Raw genomic sequence first — 21046 nt, 5'->3', positions numbered from 1 at the left:
TATGCAACAATTTTCATTATAATATTTTTCCGACAATTTTTTATAAAAATATGGTTCATTCCACAACAAAAAATAAATAAAAATATAATTTCTAAACTTTGTGCAAAGCTCGCGAAAATTCAGCAAATTGTCATGCAAATTTTTAACTTTTTAATCAGATTTTGTAGAATTTTTTTGAGTATGCAGATTTGTAGCCCTTCAAATTCTGATTACAAGGTTGAAAATTTTTGCATGAAAATTTGCTGAATTTTCGCGAGTTTTGCACAAAGTTAAGAAATTATATTTTTATGTCTTTTGTTGTAAAATCAACCATATTTTTATAAAAAAATTTCGGAAAAATATTACAATAAAAATTGTTGCATATATTGTGAAAAAGCAGCTGTGCCAATACAATACATTTTGCCGGCAGTGTATGTGAGTTGTTTCATTCCGCATACGTTATAAGTTGGTTCAACTAACAATATCTGTTGTCCAATCAAGGTAGGGGTTTTGTAATTATTAAAAGATATACATTTGTTCTAACAAAAATACTCAAGTAAATTGCACACTTTCCCCAAATAGATATTTATATATTATGCTATATGGCAACTATAACAATCTTGGCAATTATAACTTAACCTTTTCCAGGATGTAAATGTTTGCGACATACTAATCTGTTTTATATAAATTCACATCGCACTAATTATGGTTTAAATCAGAGGTTCCCAAACTTTTTTTCTCGTGGACCCTTTTCAAAACTTTTCTGGTTTCGGTGGACCCCTGCTGCTACACTTCTAACATATTTCCAAAGCTCATCAAAAAATGTGAAAATTAGATCTAACGATGTAAATTTGCTTAGCGGGTGAGTTCCCAAACTAAATTTGGAGTGGCAAAAATAAAAATTAAATATCTTCTTGTGTTCTATTTATTAAAAACATGTGATTACATCAGTTTCGGCCACACTTAAACAATCACATTTTGAGCATGTGTTGAAAGCACAAAAGCCCATCGATACACCCAAAAAATTGGCAAACGTAATCAGCTTTGCCGAAAGATTTCGCTGAAAAATCGTCAATTTACCCCAAAAAATCGTCATTTCGTTAAAAAAACATGAAATTTTTGTTTGTTATACTTTTGTAACAATAAAAAATACGAACAAAATTACATAAATTACATACAATAAATATGACCACGAGGGCGGAGTGATTTGTTCGGAGCAAAATTTTCGAGAAAAGTGTATAGCAAATTCAAATTCACCGATTAATTGTAAGCCGAAATGACGAGCAAACTGTATACCATATATGTAATACTTCTATATTGCTAGTACAATATGATCGCAATGAGTTTTCCATTCGAAATCAAAGAAAGACATCCTATGAAAATTTTTGTGATTGTAGAAGTATACGTGTATATTTGTAACCCAACGGGGCTAGAAGCGCTCCATTTGTTCTATTGGAGCGCTCCATAATCAGCAGTAAGCGCTCCCTTCCTAATTTCACACTTCATTGTATTTTAACATTGTGTGTCATTAGAAAGAAGCGCTCCCTTGCTGCTTCAAAAGAAGCCCTTGGCAAGCGCTCAAGTAAATCATTTAAAAAGCGATGCATGCAAATTTAAATTTTTGTATTATATTTTTGTTTTAATAAAATAATGGCGTTTTTTGTAAACCATTTGATGGTTTTATTAGGTGTACTTATAAACATAGGTTTCTCTTCTTTTCTATGTGATATACATATGAAAAGACATACAAACATACATGATTGTACATAAATTGACTTTTTTTTCAAAAGAAAATATTTTATGTTACTAATCAAAATGATATTTATTTCTGAGCTATGATAGAAGTTAAATATTTTTTTTTTACTTTGCTTTTGTACTGCTCCATATTTGCTCCTTTGGGGAGCCGCTCACTTTGAGTGCCGTTGGGAAACTACTACATAGAATGAAGTGCCATATCATAACAGGGCCGGTTCAGGGAACTCAACAAGCGAAAATGAATTAAGACATCTTTTTTCAAAATTTAATTTTCATGCATAAATGCCCCTTGGAGCACCTGCATCAAAAAGTAAATTAAAAAAATATATAGATATATATATATATATACATTATTTTAGCGGTTAGGGCTCGGTATGACGAATTTCTCCGATGCTCCTCGTTATTTGTAAATCTAAAAAATTAGAAGATAGAAGATATTTTCCTAACAAAGACAAAACTTATTTACACATAAAGCGGTGTGGTATTTTATATGTTGGCCGAATCCAATAAAGCACGTTATTCGATTTGCTTCTATGCTGATTGACGCCAATTGGAAATGCCAACTGATGCCAAGTCCTTCTCTAACTGGTATTTTTATCCTCTGCCACCACCAACGGCCGCAGCGCTTCTCATAGATTTACAAAAATTTTATTTTTTGTTAATTTTTCATAAGAGTTGTTTTTAAATAATTTGTGAAACCGCTCCTGAATTTTGAAAAGTAAAATTATCATTTTGAGTACATTCTCTTATGGGATCTCTCTTTCTTTTTTCAATATTTCGGCACTCTGATGTTGGGGAATGTACTTTGAATGTACTAGCAATATAAAAGTATTACATATATGCTGTATACCAAAAATTACGTTTGATCCTCCCAATTTTCCATATTGCATGAAGAAACCACAAAATTTTGTAAATGAAAAATTAATTTGGTTCAGAAAAAAATATAATACACTGATTTTTCTTTTAAAAAGTGGCAGGGTCAAACGACATTTTTGGTATATACTTAGTTTGGTCGCCATTTTTGCTTATAATCGAACGTAGAATTCGACTATGACCACAAATTACAAAACCAAAGGGAACCCACATTGCATATGGGTTACTAAAGTTGATTCGTTATTGTAACTGACAATTTAGATTTAAGGCCTGTATGCAGCTCTCAAGAAAAGCAAAAACTCCATATAAAATGGCGTACAAGAAATGTCTAAGAAATTTTCTTGAGTCAAACTTCCTTAAGGCAGTACGCAGTTCTTAAGGAATTTGCTACGCTTTATACTACCGTTTTCTACAGTTTTTTGTGAAAAAAGAGCACAAGGCAACCCAGGTTTACAACAGAAATATATCGGGCATTCCATTATTTCTTGAGGAAAGAGTGAGGCAACAGGCTGTGAAGTATCAAAAATGTCAAAATTCCTTGGACATACACACGAAATAATGGTGATTTTTTCTTGGACGTTTTCTTGAGAGCTGCATACAGGGCATTACGATTTAGCTGATGTGAAGTTTTTGATCCAGTTTTAAAGTGTAACAGGAGCATTTATTAACGATAGATATGAGTGTCAGCAGTGCAAATTAACAATTTGGATACAATTCTGGAACAAATTTAATATAACTAAAAGTTGAATAACAAAGCCAGATATGCAAATGCGTGTTTGTATTTTAGATTACGTTTCCATTTAACAAATTTTGTACATACATATGCACATATATACTTGTGATCAGCTAATTAATCCAACAACATTTTGATAAATTTTGGCTATATTTCTTTTGTTTATTTAATGTTTATTATTTTTCCATAAAAGTCTAGCTCATTATATAACAAACACCACATAAATCCAGATTTCAAACTTTGTGCAAACATTATGAAAAATCTGCAAAGTTTCAGATAGATTTTCAACTTTTTATTCAGATTTTTTAGAATTTTTTTGAGTATGCAGTTTAGTAGCCAATTAAATAATGTGCAAGTCTGAAGTTGCTAAAAATTCGCGTTGATTTTTAATATTTTTTTTCTGACTTAATGACGCATGTTTTTTTTACAAAAAAATTGTGGAATTTATTTTGTATGGAAAAAAAATCTGTAATGCAGTCAGAAAAAAAATTATTAAAAATCAACGCGATTTTTTAGCAACTTAAGACTTGCACATTATTACCCTAGAATTTAATTGGCTAACTGTTGTTGGTTTAATTAGCTGATCACAAGTGTATATATGTATATGTACAAACATACATATATAATTAAGTGGATAAACTAAAAAAAAAGGTCAATACGGTAGGAAAATCGTCAAAACGTCATTGAGCTAAAAAAAATGTCAAAATGACGATGAAATCGTCAATTCGGCAACGCTGAACGTAACACAAAGGTTTGTTTTTGCTAAGTAGAACGTTAGTGAAGTTTAAAGCATTGGGAACGTTCAGAAGGCGCAACAGCTCAGTAACTGTTGCGATTGCACCTTCTGAACGCGTTGTTGTGTACTTCTGATCAACTGAACAGTTGCGTGTCAGATGATCGTAATATTTTTCTGATCATTTGAGACAACATGTTGGTGTGAGCCTTTGAGAGTTGAATTTGACAGCTAATGTAACAAGCCGTTCAGAAGACGCATAACGACCACTGATTTTTTTAGCAACGGTTGAGCTCAACTGCTGCGCCTTCTGAGCCTACCCAGTGTTCCGATAATATGTATTTAAGACAGCGATGGCCAAAGCCTATGCACGCGTGCATAAGTTTTTTCGAGCTTTTTCACCGACCCTCACACCGACAGTAAAAAGCTTTCTTGTACAAAACAAAATGCACATGCATTCATATATACATACATATGTGCGTGCAAAGAATGGTTGTTGTTGTTGTTGTTGTTGTAGCGGCTACTAAGCCCCGTTCGGGTCGGTTCATCCATCAACGTTGTCGTCAAGTTCAGTTAGGGGGAGGCCCAGGAAGTGTGCGACTTCCACAGGGGCTGTCCATAGCGACAGGGGCGTTAGCTGAGTGGGGTTCTGAGGGCATGTGAAGAGGTGCCGTGAGTCATGTGGCGACTCTCCACATGCTGGGTTGGTTGGGCACATCCTCGTTGATTCTGCTTAAGTAAAAGTTTAGCCTGCTGCAATAGCCAGAGCGAAGTTGGGCTATTGTAGTGCGGGTCGCGCAGTTTGCTTTGCTTATACTAAACAAAAAACAACCCCTGCACGCATACATCACACAACCGTTCAGCAACAGCTCCAGCAGCACACAACCTGCTGGCTCAGCAGCTAAACTTCGACTGGCAAGCAAAGCAAATAAATATATTTCTTGCTGTGCACGAAAGCTTTTTACTATCGGTGAGAGAGCTCGAAAAAGCTTATGCACGCGTGCATAGGCTTTGGCCACCGCTGAATTACACACTTGCAAGTTTTAAAAAACAGGGCTCATAAAGCCATCAAAGTACTCTCTCGATCAGAGGAGTTATATTTTTTAAGAGCACTCAGAGAGCTAGCGTTATTTACATTCCCTTTACCATAAACTTCTTACATAATCAGCTCACTCATGAATTTGCATGTGGCGTATTTGTAAAATAGTTTATTTGTGTTGAAGGCATCATTTTTAGTTTTATCACTCCGAGTTTTATAGTGATGCGTAAAATATTTATCACTCACATTTTTAAAACACAAGCCTTTAAACAACAAAACCGATAATCTTTTGACGGTGACAGGCAACAAGATCAACGGAAATAAGGCCAATTGACTTTATTTCCCACCCTGGTGTGAAATGGTGGTGTATGCGCCGGTCGCGCGGAGTACGCGGGGCGCGAGCGCGAGCGCGGCGCGCGTGGTGTGTCGCGCTGACGCGGGCCGCCGCGAAGCTAAGCAAATTTAATGTTTGAAAGAGAAATAATGTCAATGGATTTTATTTCGCTTTTAAAAAGGTAATAATGTCAATTGATAATGATCTTATTTCCGTTGATCTTATTACCTGTTACCTCTTTTGACGCCTTAATTTTAATTCAGAAACTGATAAATGAAAAATCGATGACAAACAACCAAATAAGCAAGCCACGTGAAGTGACCAGTCAGCAGTCCAAAAAGTTGTCTGCAGTCCCGTCTGCTCAGTGAAAGCAAACCACTGATAGAACTTCTGAGGTTGAAGGCAACATGAGTTTTGCCCACCTGCATCCCCTCGATTCCTCATAGTCATTGCTGAGCGAAGTCTTCACCCAGTTTATGATGGGGGTTTCGATGGCCAGCAACTGTGGCCAAACGGTCAGATGTCTCATTAACAGGTACTCCAGAGTGACGTCGCACTCAGTGTTAAGCAAGGTCGTTATATTTATCAACATAATTTAGTCGTTACTTGCACTGCCGAACTACTAGTTTGGAAGTATTTAGATAGAGGGCTGGCCAATGTCTTAAGTGCAGCTTGGCTGTTACTGCAGACACGTAAACTCCTTCCTCTCCACCTATTTTCCACCAGGTAGTCCTTGGCTTTGAGGATTTCAATTACCCCAGCCTGGAAGACCGAAGCATATTCCCCAAGGGAAAAGTGAATCTTATCTCTATTAACAAAAAATACCCCAGAATCAGTTTTGGAGCCATCAGTGAAGATTCGACAATGTGTGAGTCCGGACTCACTGCTGGAATTAAGTCAGCATTCAGCTTCAGGGAACTCAACATTATAGAATCTCTTCAACAAAGGTAATGGTGACGTACTATCCTGTAGCATTGAAAATACACAAGTGCTCAAATCTCTGCCGCCAGCAATTTCCGCATCTCCCCACTCACTTTTATACCAACATCCGTTTCTTTTTAGTGCAGCCGTGCGGCAAGAGACTTTCAGGCAACCATTTTGGCTCTTTACTATCGAAACCAGATACATTTTCGTGGACCCCCACTTACATCTCGTGAACTCCCATATTTTTTTCGCGCCAACGTAGACCCCCCTCGAGTCTCCCGTGGACCCCTGGTGGTCCACCTGGACCACTTTTGGAGTCACTGCTTTAAATGAACCTATCACTAGATCACTTAGAATTTAATAATTTGTTAACAATACATTACTTTTTAGATATTTCATTGCATAGAGATTTTCGCGAGAAATATATAAAATCATTTAAAACTCTGTTTAAATATGAGGTCGTAAGCGCCACAGTAGCCTAAGTGACAATTAAAAAAAAGTTGAGGTGCACCTTAAAATGCTTTACTGGAATCGAAACGGTAATAGTCCGAGGCACGCCCTTTTAGTTTTCTTTTACTATAATATGTAGCATCACGTAGGTGCAATGAAGTTTTTAGTAAAATACCGCCTTTCTTTTTTATACATCCTTTTTTCTCATATTAAAATATTTTTGTATTGTGTATTTTTTATTTGAAAACTTATGGCCTTATTCATAAAAAATAAAATCGATTTAAAGAGCTTTATAATGTGACATTCTCATACAAATTCTCTATTTATAAAGCAGTTAAAGTCGACTTTATTTTTTATGAATCTGGGCGTTAGTCTGTAATGTAATATTCCGTAATATAAATAGCAAGTACATTAATATGTAACTTTCTTTATTACAGACACCCCGTCCACTTTTGCCGCTACATATCGCTTGGTATAATCTTGTTATCTCTAGCACAATTTTGCATGAAATGATTTTGAGGTATAAGCCTATTGATTTGCATAATATTTATGTATTTTTCAAGCAAATTGGATATCGTTTCGAACCAAAGGTTAGACTTCAAATAATCAACTTCTTTGTGCAAGTAGTGAATTAGACGAAATTGTATGAATCGACAACATTAGCTTTGCATACTCTCGTGCTGAAATAAGTGAACGACGAAAATCGTCGAAAACTATCCAATGCTGCCAAGTTTTTCCGTTTTAATGCACTATTCGGGTTGAAAAACTAGGGAATGCTATGCAATTTTCATACGATTCGACTCTCGAAAAACGACTTGCACTCGACACGACAGTCGCAATTATTCTGAATATTTTATCGTTCTTATAATATTATGAGAAATTCTTTTTTTGCAGGACATGAAGGCATTTCTCGATCGGCGTTGCATAATTTTCCGTTATGATATGACACATCCATCCCGCCAAAGTGAACGCCAGATTTCAAAAAGTAAATAGAAGGATAAAACAAAAATCACTCGAAACATAACAAAAAAATATATATGTATATAAAAATTTGTGATTTAAATTGGAAACTTTGAAGTAAGTTAAGTTAGTCAGCCCTCGTTAATGTTAGATACTATTTTCATCAAAGTAATGTATCACGGAAGCATCCCTTTTTGTGTCATAGTAAAGATCGCGACAGATAAGTGTAGCAATAAACATGTGAAAATTACAAATTCTTCCCTCGTAAAGGAAAATTTATTCCAAAAATTACCCGGACCTAAATTTTTCAGATTAATAAGTAAAGAAATAAGAGGGCACCCTGAAATAATACGAAATAATGCATATAAAAAAACCGAAATAATGCATATGAAAAAAAACCGAAACAATGCATATGCACAGCTTCGGTTGAAAACCGCAATAATATAATAATAATAATAGATTGGCGCTTACACATATGTTAGTGTTTGGCCGAGCTTCTCCTCCGACTTGTGCCGTGCGCCTTGATGTTGTCACACAAAGCGGAGGGGACCTTCAGTTTTACGCCGACTCCGAACGGCGATTGTATTTTTATGCGAAGCTGTTTTTCATGGCAGAAATACACTCGGAGGTTTGCCATTGCCTGCCGAGGGACGACCGCTGTTAAGAAAAAACCTTTTTCCATATTTTTTGCGATGTTGCTTTGACCAGGGCTTTAACCCAGGTGCTGATGAGTGAAAGCGCGCACTGCTTACCACTACACCACAGCGGCCGCCAAAAAAACCGCAATAATGCATATTAGAAAAACCCAAATTATGCATATGCACAGTTTCGACGAAAAAACGAAGTAATGCATATAAGAAAAACGAAGAAATGCATAAATGCACAGTTTCGATTCAAATCCGAAATAATGCATATGATAAAAATCGAAGTAATGCATACATACATTCACAGTTTCGACTTAAAACCGAAATAATGCATATGACAAAAACCGAAATGGTGCATACATGAAAACGAACTTCTTTCTCCTTTCTATGTTACCAGAAAAGAACTTCTTTCTGCATAGGCGGCCTTCGGCCGCGCTTAGTAATTATAACCCTTACTAAGTAGAACTCTCCTATCTGTGTTGCCGGAAAAAAGGGGCGGAAGCATTTTTGCGCAGAACTTCTTTCTGCATAGGCGGCCTTCGGTCGCGCTTAGGAATTATAACCCTTACTAAGTAGAATTATCCTTTCTGTTGTGCCAGAAAAGTGGGGCGCAAGTATTTTTGTGCAGAACTTCTTTCTGCGTAGGCGGCCTTCGGCCGCGCTCAGGGATTATAACCCTTACTAAGTAGAACTCTCCTTTCTGCGTTGCCGGAAAAAAGGGGCGGAAGCATTTTTGCGCAGAACTTCTTTCTGCGTAGGCGGCCTTCGGCCGCGCTTAGGGATTATAACCCTTACTAAGTAGAATTCTCCCTTCTGGATTGCCGGAAAAGAGGGGCGGAAGTATTTTTGCGCGGAACTTCTTTATGCGTAGGCGGCCGCGGTTAGGGATTGTAACCCTTAGTAAGTAGAATTCTCCTTTCTGTGTTGTCGTAAAGAGGGAGGGGTGGGGTATTTTTGCGCCGAACTTTTTGCGTAGGCGGCCTTCGGAAAAACGAAGTTATCCATATGCGCACTTTCGTTTGAAAACCGAAATAATGCATGCATGCACAATATCGGTTGAAAACCGATATAATGTATATGTGAAAACCGAAGTAATGCATACATGCACAGTTTCGGTTGAAAACCGAAATAATGCATATGGCAAAAACCATGCGACTAATTATGTCATTTTCTTTATGCGCCTAAATAAGGGTTAAGTCATCTGTGACCAAAGAATAAATATCTGTTGAAGCAGCTGCTGCAAAAAACAAAACTTGTAAAGATTTATTAAGAAAAAAATTAAAAATCAGTTCTAAGTACTTACAAGATTTGGTAACAGAGTAAAAATTACTGGGAATTTAAAAAACGTAATTTTTTGCACAAAAACGTCCAAACGTCTACAGGTTACAAAAAACGTCCAAATGACGTTAAAAACGTCAACCTGGCAACGCTGGTCGAAACCCATGTGTACATATTATGCAAAAAAGCAAGCAAGATAAATGCGACTAGGGTTGCCAACCGTACTATAATATATAGTATTGTACTATTTTTCCGGTCGGCGTACTATATACTGTTGGAAAAAATACAGTACGCAAAAATACTATATTTCTTCAATTATAAACATAAATATACATATTTCAACAATTTGCAAAATGTGTATTAAAATGGATGACCTTTATACTAAAATAACAATATTAAATGAAATATTCCTTAAAGTAAAAGGTCATAGTGAGTTTATAATCAAAAAAGGTAAAAACACTGAGAAATAATTAACAAATTTACTCAAAATTATTTCATTGTTACTCTATTCAGTGTTGCGTCCTCCTGCGGCTCCTAGGAGCTTCTTCTCTGTCCACTTTCCCTCAAGGGATGAGTGGGCCGGGCGGGACTTCTGGAGGAGGGGTGCGGTGAACTTCTTTTTCGGAAGGATCGAAACTGGATGGCAGGGTTGGTGGAGGGGTCTTCTGTCGAGAGCTTTCCATCAGCACTAAGTTCAGGCTCCCGGACTTCTGCAGTGTATTCCAGGCGGAAGTAGCTGCTATCAAGGAGGCGGTGGATTCACTGCTAAGGAGCGTTATAACCGTCAGGGAAGTGAGCGTATATTCTGATAGCCAAGCGGCTATCAGGGCTTTGAGTTCGTTAGAGGTGCGCTCTAACCTGGTTAAGGAATGTCTTCTCTCTCTTTCGGCCACGTCGGAGTACTTCCGCATTAGGTTTATTTGGGTTCCGGGACACAGCGACATTGGGGGGAACTGCGTGGCTGACGAGCTGGCCAGGGAAGGAACCCGTGAAACGTTACTACCGAATAAAGAGCAGCTGGGGGTGCCATTGATCGCTTGCGGTTCGCTCTTGGATAAATGGGACTCATGTCAAATCAGCGAACGCGCGATCGCAAGGTCCTTTTGGCCGAGGGTGGACCGGGGGCGATAGAGGGCACTCCTCACACTCACAAAGCCACAGCTATCACTTCTGGTAGGGGTATCAACGGGTCACTGTCCTATCGGTATCCACGCAGTAAGGCGGAACATTCTGCCGGACCCTTTGTGTCGCTGTCGCCTGGAAGATGATGAGGTAGAATCACCTCAACACTACCTTCTTAGGTGCCCAGCGTTTGCGAGGCTAAGGTTGAAGTACTTTGGCTCTCACTTTCTAAACAGCCCCGAGGAGCTCTGGGGCATTGAGATCAGCCGTATTAGTAAATACATAATCGGCTCGGAGCGTTTTAACGATAAAGTTTAGGGGGCCTTTCCAAATTGTGGTATCACAAAGGACAATCTTACATTGTCTAAGTGAGCTCCGGTTACACGGGGCTGCCACCTTACCTAACCTAACCTAACCTATTCAGTGTTGCCACTTTTTGAGTAATTCCTCAAAACGTGAGGAATTTCGGGTTCGCTTGAGTATTTTTTGAGGATTTTTATTTTGAGGAATTTTCTCTCGATCATGGATGTTGCGAATATTTACATTCGCATTCGTTATGCGAATGATTTTACACATTCGCATTCGACATTTGCATTCGCATCAAATGATACGAATTTTTCGCGAATGCGAATGTGTACATGGGCAGAGAGTCCTCTCTAATATTGTTGAAATGGCTCTAAGTCTATCTAACCAGGCTGCGGATAATAACCGGCTTTTACCTTCAGGCGCTAAACGGTTAAGTAGTATATCAAGTACTACTCAAAGTCTTATAAGCAACCTAGAAATATTTTTAGCTAAAGCGAAGGCTCGGATGTAGAATCTGGAGACATTAAAAAATGTGAAATTAAAGCTCAATTGAAGACCTATCTTAAAGAAAAACGAGCTCATCTCGGCGAAAATTCTCTCGATTGGTGGAACACTTAACTAAAATACGACAAATTGACAGATATGGCCCGCAAATATTTGAGCGTTCCTCCCGGCAGCGCACATTAAGTCAAATGATTACTTTTTCTGTATGAAATTAATAGCAGCTAAAATATTGCATTATTTTAATGTAAAAGGATGGAAACCGTTAAAAAAGGTGTAAAGTCAGTAAATCAAATGTAAAAACATGATTTGGCTTTCGTAAACAGACTATTTATTTAATGTTCAAATGATAAGTATATGTGTTTAAGTAGTTCTCGAAAACATTGTCCAATTAGTGATTTGCTTGACCTTTTCTTGTCGGTCCAAACAGGAATCTCGATAAACTGTTGTTGGGTAGCTCGTTTCCAATGAGATGGTGACAATAATGAGGTTGACTTACGTTTGATGATTTTGGGATTACCGGTGTACGGTGGTCTCACTGCTGCCAAATGAATAGACCAGAATTTATATCCACAGACTCTTTATTTCCACAGGTAACAACTTGGTTGGGCATTTGCCGGAAAGAATGTGGTGGAACAATGCCGATAATTATATTCCCCAGGTAACGCACTCTGAGGATTGACTTTAACCAAACCAATGTCGTCAGCTTTAATAAATTGCTTGGTTAGGATTACTTCCGTTCTTGCGAGGGCTGATGTGTGTTGTTCGGTCCGTGTCCAATTCCAAAAAGGAAAAATATTTTTCTAGCCTCGTGGTATGTGACCACCGATTCTTTTATCGTATGTCAGTGAGGGCGTTTTCATAGTGGCCATGTCAATTCGTGTCTATACCGATATGATGGTTTGTGTCTTGAATAACTATTGGTTACGTACATTCATCTGGCAATTCCCCCCATTTTGAAGTTTAGCTTTGAGAGGGCTTGTTCGAGATGCAATCACAACCGCAGTGTTGCGCGAATTATTAAAGTATCACGTTCGATGTGAATTTCTAGCAACGTTTTATCAATAGGGAAGTTGCAACAGTATTGCAAATTTTCATCAGTGCTGCAGTATTGCCGATTTGATTACGTGCCTCGAACAAGCTCACAGTTTTGTTATGTTTACATTTCTCATAATCGTTCTTATGTCTATTATTTGGCCAATAAAATAATAGATCATTATCCCCCTCTCATCTTCAGCGACACGTTAACAAAAAATGTGGAGCGTTTAGTAGGGATATGAGAATGGTGGTTCGAATGCGATTCACGGGCTGTGGTTTGATGGTCGTTAGACCTTACATCGAAATCGTTCTACATGATCTTCATCAACCCCATCCTGACTCGTTCAGTTCGCCTTTGAGCGCATATGTATATACACATGTTCCGTCTTTCCTATTTAGTTTCAGTACGCATTACATAAGCTACGGTAGATGAAAGGCATTGGTAAATGATTTGATTATGAATCTTTTCTTGTTTGCTTTGATCGATTTACTAGCAAGGTACTGAGGATATAATATAACAAAACTAAGGATATAACAAAACTAAACTTAATTAATTTATTCAGTAATTTATTTCATTTTACAAACATAATTATTATTTCAATATGGCAGAATCAATGGAATATGGAGGCCTGCCATATATTCATCGAGATTCTTGAGAAGGCGAATGTACTGAATGACTTAACGTTTTGTGATTAAATCGGCGGAATAATTGCCAAGCACTCGGTGTTTAGCATCGATCAGTTCATATGAATTCGAACCAAGTTTCCGTGAAACATAGGCTCTAATTTTTGGTGGGGCTAGTTTTTGTGCATAGCCCTCTCCGGCCACGGACTGTTTAGGATTGGGAATGTACACTTCCGGGTCAATGCCCGTTGTGCGGTTTGTTGATATTGTTCGAACTGTCTGTCTCGAATTTCATCAGCCAGAACTTTACGTTGTTCCACCTCCTGGGTATGGTATGGATTTACATCCAACAATAATTTATATTCGTTTCCATCTTTCACATATTCACGACCGGTGTGTAGGAAATATGGCGTGTAGCCCGTGGCTGAATGCACTGAAGTGTTAATATCATGAATAACACGAGAAAGATAGTTTTCCCAAGACGAATGTTCAAGAAGATCAGCCATGTGAGCACGTAATCCAAGTTTAATGCTTTTGTTTGTCGCCTCTACCTGATTGGCTTGTGGATGGTACAAAGGCGTTTTCATGTATTTGATATTAGAATCGGCGCAAAGCTTTGCGAAAGTTTGACTATTGAATTGAGTACCATTATCTGATATAATGAGTTCGGGCCGCCATTCACCGAGAATATATGTCGAAGATAATTGACTACGGATATGGCGTTTGCGTTTTTCATGGGCTGCGCCCAGACATATCGCGAGTAACAGTCGATGGCTACGAAGATCCATTGGTTACGATTTTTAGACATGGGCAAGCAGCAAGCGACGAAGTCAATCGATAATTGTCTACCCGGTCGTTTTGGTTCCCTATATTCGCCGTGAGATGTTTTGGTGCTCACATTACTTGGTTTAATGCGGTGGCATAGTTCACATTGGCGAACGTACTGGTAAACAGACTCATACATGTTTGGCCAGTAATAGCGTTGTGAGATACGTCTATAAGTTTTCCAAACACCCTGATGCGAATCTTGGTAATGATTTTCATCCAGAACTTTTGCACTGTCAGAAGATGGCACACAAAGTGTCCACAGTATTTCCGCACTTTGATTGGAAAATTTGAATCGAGGATATAGGAGGTTGTTCTCGATTTTATATCTATCTAGTGGTTGTTTTAAGGCCATGGCATGCACGTTGTTGTACCATTTATCGCACGTGTTTGGGTCAATGTTGATCACGGATGTGATTGGGGTACGATTAACGTGAAAATCACTCGGAACTTCAATTGGATTTCTACGAACGATGTTGAGAAGAGCAAAAGAACGAGATAAGGCGTCAGGAAGTTCTAAATGTTTTCCTGGTTTATGAATTATTTTGAGATCGTATGGTGATAATCGGATCGCCCAACGGCATATCCGGCCAGTTGGTTCTTTGAGAGTTTGTAGCCAGCGCAAAGCTGCATGGTCCGTTACCACAACCAATTCACGACCCTCAAAATATGGACGAAACTTTTCGACCGCTAAGAGAACGGCTAGGCATTCCCGTTCGGATGCTGTGTAATTTTGTTCGGCTTTCGAGAATTTCTTGGAAAAATACTGAACCACGCGTTCATTCCCATCATGTTCTTGTACTAGAACAGCACCCGCTGCGATAAGCGAGGCATCGGTATAAACCTTGAATGGTTTTGAATAATCGGCCATAGTCAGAACGGGAGTGGTAGTTAAACACTCTTTGAGTTTGAGAAAGGCTTGTTCAGCAGCGGTATTCCATTCAATGGGTCCTTTTCAGTTTCCTTTATACAATTCACAAAGGGGAGCTGTGATCTCCGAAAAATTTGGAATAAATTTTTGGTACCAGCCTGCTGCACCAACGAACCGTCTGACTTCTTTTGCCGTTTTCAACAATAGCTCGAATACGAGATGGATTCGCAGATAGACCCTCTTGACAAAACGTAACCCAGCAATTCCAATTGTTTACAACAAAAATTCGATTTGGATGTTGAGATGGTTAAGCCGGCCCCAGCCAGACGTTTTGCAACAATAGCCAATATCTTAACGTGTTCTTCAAACGTCGAAGTGCAAATTATGAAATCATCGACATATGCGAATGCATGTGGAACCAAATCACGGAAAATTTTATCAATGAGAATAGCTAATGTGGCGGGTGAATTTCTCAACCCCATTGTCATGCGACGAAAAGCATAAAGTCTGTTACCGAATGCAAAAGGGGTTTTCAGTTGACTCGATTTTGCCAAAGGAATTTGAAAGAAAGCTTGAGCCATATCAATACTGGTTAGGTATTTAGCTGACTTTAGTCGTGCTAAAATTTGATTAGTATCCGTAGTTGGATAGGCATTTGGAATGGTAATTTTATTCAGCTCTCTCGCGTCCAAGCACACGCGACACGTTGCGTCCTTCTTTTTTACAGCCAGAATTGGTGACCGCCAAGGACTTTCTTCGATGGTCATAATGATGTCACGACTACGCATTTTATCCAATTCGGCTTGAACTTGTTGAGCCACATATGGCGATACTGGGTACTGGCGTTTCATGACGGGTTTTGCATCACCCGTATCATCGAATACGTATCTGATTAGTGACATTTAAAGGACCATACTCAGGAGTTGGATTAAAAAGTCTGAGAACGGCGTCCAAAATTTGTCTTTGATCTGGGGTGAGATTATGTGGAAAGTTGACGCTCGTTATTTTTGGGGTATCTAGTTCACCCTCTAAACCGAGTGTGGAAGCGTCAATTGGCTCCAGATCATTACTCATAGAAGATACCTGAGCTTGTTCTTTCCCACTCCCTGGTGGCTGGTTACAAAAATTAATAAATTTATCCGCCGTAACCATTTCGACTTTAGCGAATGCAACTTCTTCAGTATCACCTTTGGCTGTATGTTTTAAAAATCGTTGAACTTTCTCTTGGTTCTGCACCAGTTCGAAAAAGAGGGCCTCAAGGAATGTCCGTCCCATAATTGGGTGTTTCAGTGAGATAGGTACGACAAGAGTTGGCACCAGTCGGGTAAGACTACCGACCGTATATAATATATCCACTTTACCTATGGCCTTAAAAGAAATCGAATTAGCGGCAAGACCAATGGAGGTTTTGGTAGGTTTCAACTGCCCCCATCTGTACTTCTCATAAAATGTTTGTGAAATGACTGAGACTTCGGCTCCACCATCGAGTAAAACCATATGAGAATGGTTGTTAACCATAACCGCGAGATAATCGCGACAATCGTTCGGAATGTTATATGTCAAACATTTCCTTGAGATAAAGAAAACATCGCGGAGTCGTGGTTGGTTGACTCGATTGATTGCGTCTTGCTGGTGAGTAGGGACTGGAGCTGAGGTAGGTTTGGTAATTGGTAGTGTTCGTTCAGAACATTTAGTTGATGGTTTTTCGCCATCCCTTTGAGTTTGATTAGATTCATTAAGAATCAGAGTAGAATTATTGCTGAAATTTGGGACTGAAGATTTGTCGATTTGTAGAGGGAATTCGGTAGAGTGCGGATTGTTAGAAACAGTGGATTTAGATACAGTTGTGGATTCTGAGTACCAGGGCCGTAGCCAGGATTTTTTTTTTGGGGAAGGGGGGTCGGGTGTTCTGGCAAAATTTTTTTAGTTTCACTTTTATTTCAACATATTTTGATTAAAAAAAAATACTGATAAAAATAAAATTTTTCATAAAAACAGGGTTGAAATCTTGAAATTCCTGCCCGTAGTTTGTTTGTAAGTCAAATATGAGTGGCATTGTGCTACTATGATAGCACGGCCGAGTAATCATAGCCAACTTATGTACAGTAGTCGAAAAAATTATAGCCGCACCAAATTTTGACAAGTTTTAAAATATTATTTTTGTTGTTATTTAATTTCGGTTAGTTTTTTATAGTTCATTCTTTACCAACATCCGTATAAATACAAGTTTAAGGGCAGCGTCACACGATTGGGTATTTGCCAAAATTTTAAGTAAATCGTATCCCAATTGTTTGAACACCCAAAATATTTTTCACTATCCCAATCACGAAAATTGATTTATTGAAATTTTTCAATAGAACATCGCTGTATTGTACCAATCTTTTGAATGCAAAAAAAATTGTCCCACTTTATTTTTACCAATAGCCCAATATAAAAATTTACAAATCTGTACAAATGTACCAATCGAGTGACACTGTCTTAACAATTTATGCAATTTAAAATAAAATTCTACAAATTTTCGTTAAAATTTCGAGTTTTTTAATTAAATTCTGAGTATGCAGTTTTGTAGCCCATTGAATTCTAGTAGAATAAAGTACACGTTTCAAAGGGCAAAAATGTCGATTGATTTTTTAGAATTTTTAAAAAATTTTCGAAATTTGTACGAAAGTTTGTTGAATTTTTTTTAATATTGCACAAATGAGTAGTCCACTTGCAAACAGCGTTATGTGATTTTATAATCGTGATCCATAAATAAAAAAAACGTCTATAACAACGAGTAACATCCACATTGTATATTTCTCTTTAGTTTCTGAAAATTTGGATAAACAAGAGCCTAATAACATTAAAAAGCAATATGGCAATGTGGTAGGTTTTGCAAAGTTTATATATAAAAATTGAATATAGCGAGTTTTGAAACATCAACTTTTAGATAGCTATCTTTTTTTGCTTTTCGCGTTCGCTCTTCCATGAAGATTGGTCTGCTTCTTTTTTACGACGCCTTCCACTAGGCACCGAAACTACCACGTTTTCTTGCAGTTTTCTAAGTTCATCAGAAGATGGAGACTTTTGGAAGTGTATAAATAAGTATTATAGCGACTTTTGCAATAGTAGTTAACATTTGATGCTATTTTTTCAGAAAATAGAAAGATTTTGCACTGTATTGTTAGTGGACATGAAACTACTTTAAATACTGGTACGTTACTCACCAAAAACTAAAAATCAAAAAAAAATTACATAGCGCCTTTGCAAGTGGACTACTCAAATTTGGAAACTTGAATTTCCACGGGTTTTGTTAAAGAACGAACTATATTTTTATTTAAAAATATAACAAAAGTTCAATAACAACAAATATAATACGTTAAAACTTGGCAAAAAGTGGTTTGTTTATAATTTTTTAACCACTGTATGTTTTTTTTTATAAAGGATGTACATAACAAAATTAAAAAATATATGCCTTTTTTGCCTTTTTTTTGAAGCTCGTTTTGCCTTTTTCAAGTTTAAGTGCCTTAAAAACCTACCACGGGTCGACGATAGTTCCTACTTTCGTATCATTCTCCTTTGGATTTTTGTCATTTTTATAATCCTCAACTGGTTTCGATTCTTCTTTTGCTTGTTCACGTATGCACATTCCCTGTCATCGGAGTCGGACCCAGGAAACGAAGCGGTATATTCCGAATGTGAAGAATCGTCCGGTGAATCATGTATTGCCGAAATTTCCCGTGGCGCTGATCGCTGTCTATCCGAACGGGTTCTTTCCGGACGGGGCGTGGCAACAATGAACGAATGCGGTGAAATTCGCTTAGCGAACTCACGCAATTTCTGCAACGTGTGGACTTGTCGAGTGTGGACGAGTTCACGCAGATGATCGGATAAGGTACCAATGATGATATCGAGGTGGTCCCGTTCATCCAGACCACAGGAATTACCCTGCAATTGGAATGTGAAGTCATCGATATTTTTCAGCAGTGTTTGCGAACGTGGATCGAATTTAATCTGTGCATATGACATTATTACTTGGGCCTGAGTATGTTTGTTCGGTGAAGTACCATTGTCGAGCGGCCCCCGTGAGTGTGGGTACCAATGGCGTAACTAATTCATGGCCGGGTACTCCAATCTTATATCGAAATGAGCCAATAATAGCCAAACAATCTTCAACCGATAGAAATTTTTCGTTCACACGAACGCCATCGAATTGAGCACGTCCCATCCATGATGGTTGCATCCGCTAGGGCAGATTCGTCGAATACAGTGGCTTGATTTGGTCGTGATTGTGGTGGACCGGATAGCGAATAATTCTGATATAAATGAGATGGTTGATTAATTGGTTCTTGGATATGTGACGTTCCAAGACCACGGTAGGTATTGATTGTTTGAGTTTGTAAGGTTGAAGGACCACCCAAAGAAACATAAGGAGGATCCACCGAGGGTGGTATCCAGGTATGATTCCGGGTCGTTGGCATGGTTTGGTTCATGTCACGAACGTCAGGTATTGGTGTCTGTAAATGAATCCGGTCACGGATCATTTGCTGTTGCATCTGTGTTTGGGTTCTCAACAACTCAGATACCATTTCGGACAGTTGGTGTTGGTTCCGTCCCGCCTGACACTGAATTGAGAACGGCTGGTAGAGCATTTGAATTAACCGTACTAGTGGTCAGGGTATACCGTGGTTCAGTTGCCTGAACCGAAGTCGGTATATTCGGGTTTGGAATCGAATTTGGTGTGGTTAAGGGCAAATATTGGGATGGAACAGTATTTTGAGTTGAACTCATCGTTCCCCGTTCATTCTCAAAACCATGGAAGGTCGAGTTCAAACTTAGTCGGGAATCGCCCATCGGGATTCCCGTATTCGGTGAAGACATCCGAAGTTCACGAATCTTCGACTAAAATTTTCCGATCAGATCTGCCTGGCGTGTAGCCGACTCGGGTTTTAACTTTAACCGAGCGGTTCGATAACAATAATGTATCATTTGATGAAGACGACCCTGAGGTGTTAACACCTCATTCGCCTCCACTTCCCGATATGCTCTCTCACATATTTCCAACTCATTCATTGGGTGTAGCGCATGGGATTTTATCAACCATAGTTGGCCAACGTAAGCAGATATTTTACCATTGAGAGCGGCTATTTCGGTGTCGGTCCATTGAACCGGCGCTGGATATAGGTTATATATCTCCCCGCATTTACTTCAGTTTATTATTATGAGGAGTGCAATGGGGTATAGTCATTGCGCTGGGTATGCAGTTACAGTTGCATGGCTATACTCAATCCCGACTCTTGCGTCCTCGTTCGCGCACTCTGGGCAACGTGAGCAACCCATGTGCGAGATGCGGTAACCAATCCGAGTGGAGCCTTGGGTCACGGCAGAAAGAGAGGGAGCTTCGGTGGGGCCACTCTGACTTATTCGGTTTAAGGGCTCACTGAAGTCTGCAGCGTCTGTTCACCAGTAGGTGCGGTTGCAAGCGGGTGTCTGCTTGGAGCAAGCGGCTCGCTATATAAACGTGTATTTGGTTGCGAAACCACCCCCGTCCCAGCAATGGGTTGTGCGCTGGGCTTGGGACCCGCCACGTAAAAACCACTTCCAGTGAAGAAGCAAGGCAAAGCCTCGGATTAGACCCCCCCTTATGATGACGACCACGGCAAACGTTTAAAGGACTACGATTTGAGGGCATGCACCTGGAATGTCCGGACCCTTAATGGGGAAGGTGCCTCTGCCCGGCTGGTTGATTTCCTCGTAAGGACAAAATCTGACATCACCGCCATCCAAGAAATGCGTTGGACGGTGCAAGGCAAACATTGTCTGGGGCCTTGCGGCGTCTACTACAACTGCCATGTAAAGGAGCGCAAATTCGGAGTTGGATTTGTGGTGGGAGAGAGACTCCGTCGCCGAGTACTGTCGTTCACCCCGGTGGACGAGCGTCTAGCCACAATCCGCATCAAAGCGAGATTCTTCAACATCTCGCTCATCTGCGCCCATGCCCCGACGGAAGAGAAGGATGAGGCATCCAAGGATCTCTTCTATGGGCGCTTGGAGCACACGTACGAGCGCTGCCCCCGT

The 21046-nt window shown here is 39.1% G+C and overlaps 1 protein-coding gene across 3 annotated transcripts in view; it reads left to right on the top strand.

Annotated features, from left to right (window-relative positions):
- LOC118749243 (structure-specific endonuclease subunit SLX4-like) overlaps nt 1-8144 on the top strand; it is a 194711-nt gene extending 186567 nt beyond the window's left edge. For 2 of the 3 annotated variants that reach the window (XM_036484042.1, XM_036484043.1), the window contains exons 7-8: nt 7258-7410; nt 7715-8144. In XM_036484042.1, coding sequence (XP_036339935.1) covers nt 7258-7410; nt 7715-7813 — 252 coding nt within the window. In that variant the 3' untranslated portion in view covers nt 7814-8144. The remainder of the gene's footprint in view (nt 1-7257; nt 7411-7714) is intronic. The other variant, XM_036484044.1, reaches the window with a different exon arrangement.
- The last annotated feature ends 12902 nt before the right edge of the window (nt 8145-21046 follow it).

Source organism: Rhagoletis pomonella, unplaced genomic scaffold (genome assembly GCF_013731165.1).
Source record: "Rhagoletis pomonella isolate Grant_MI unplaced genomic scaffold, Rhpom_1.0 Rhpom_scaffold_00014, whole genome shotgun sequence".
Lineage (NCBI taxonomy): Eukaryota > Metazoa > Arthropoda > Insecta > Diptera > Tephritidae > Rhagoletis > Rhagoletis pomonella.
This window is presented reverse-complemented; position numbering and strand designations above follow the sequence as displayed.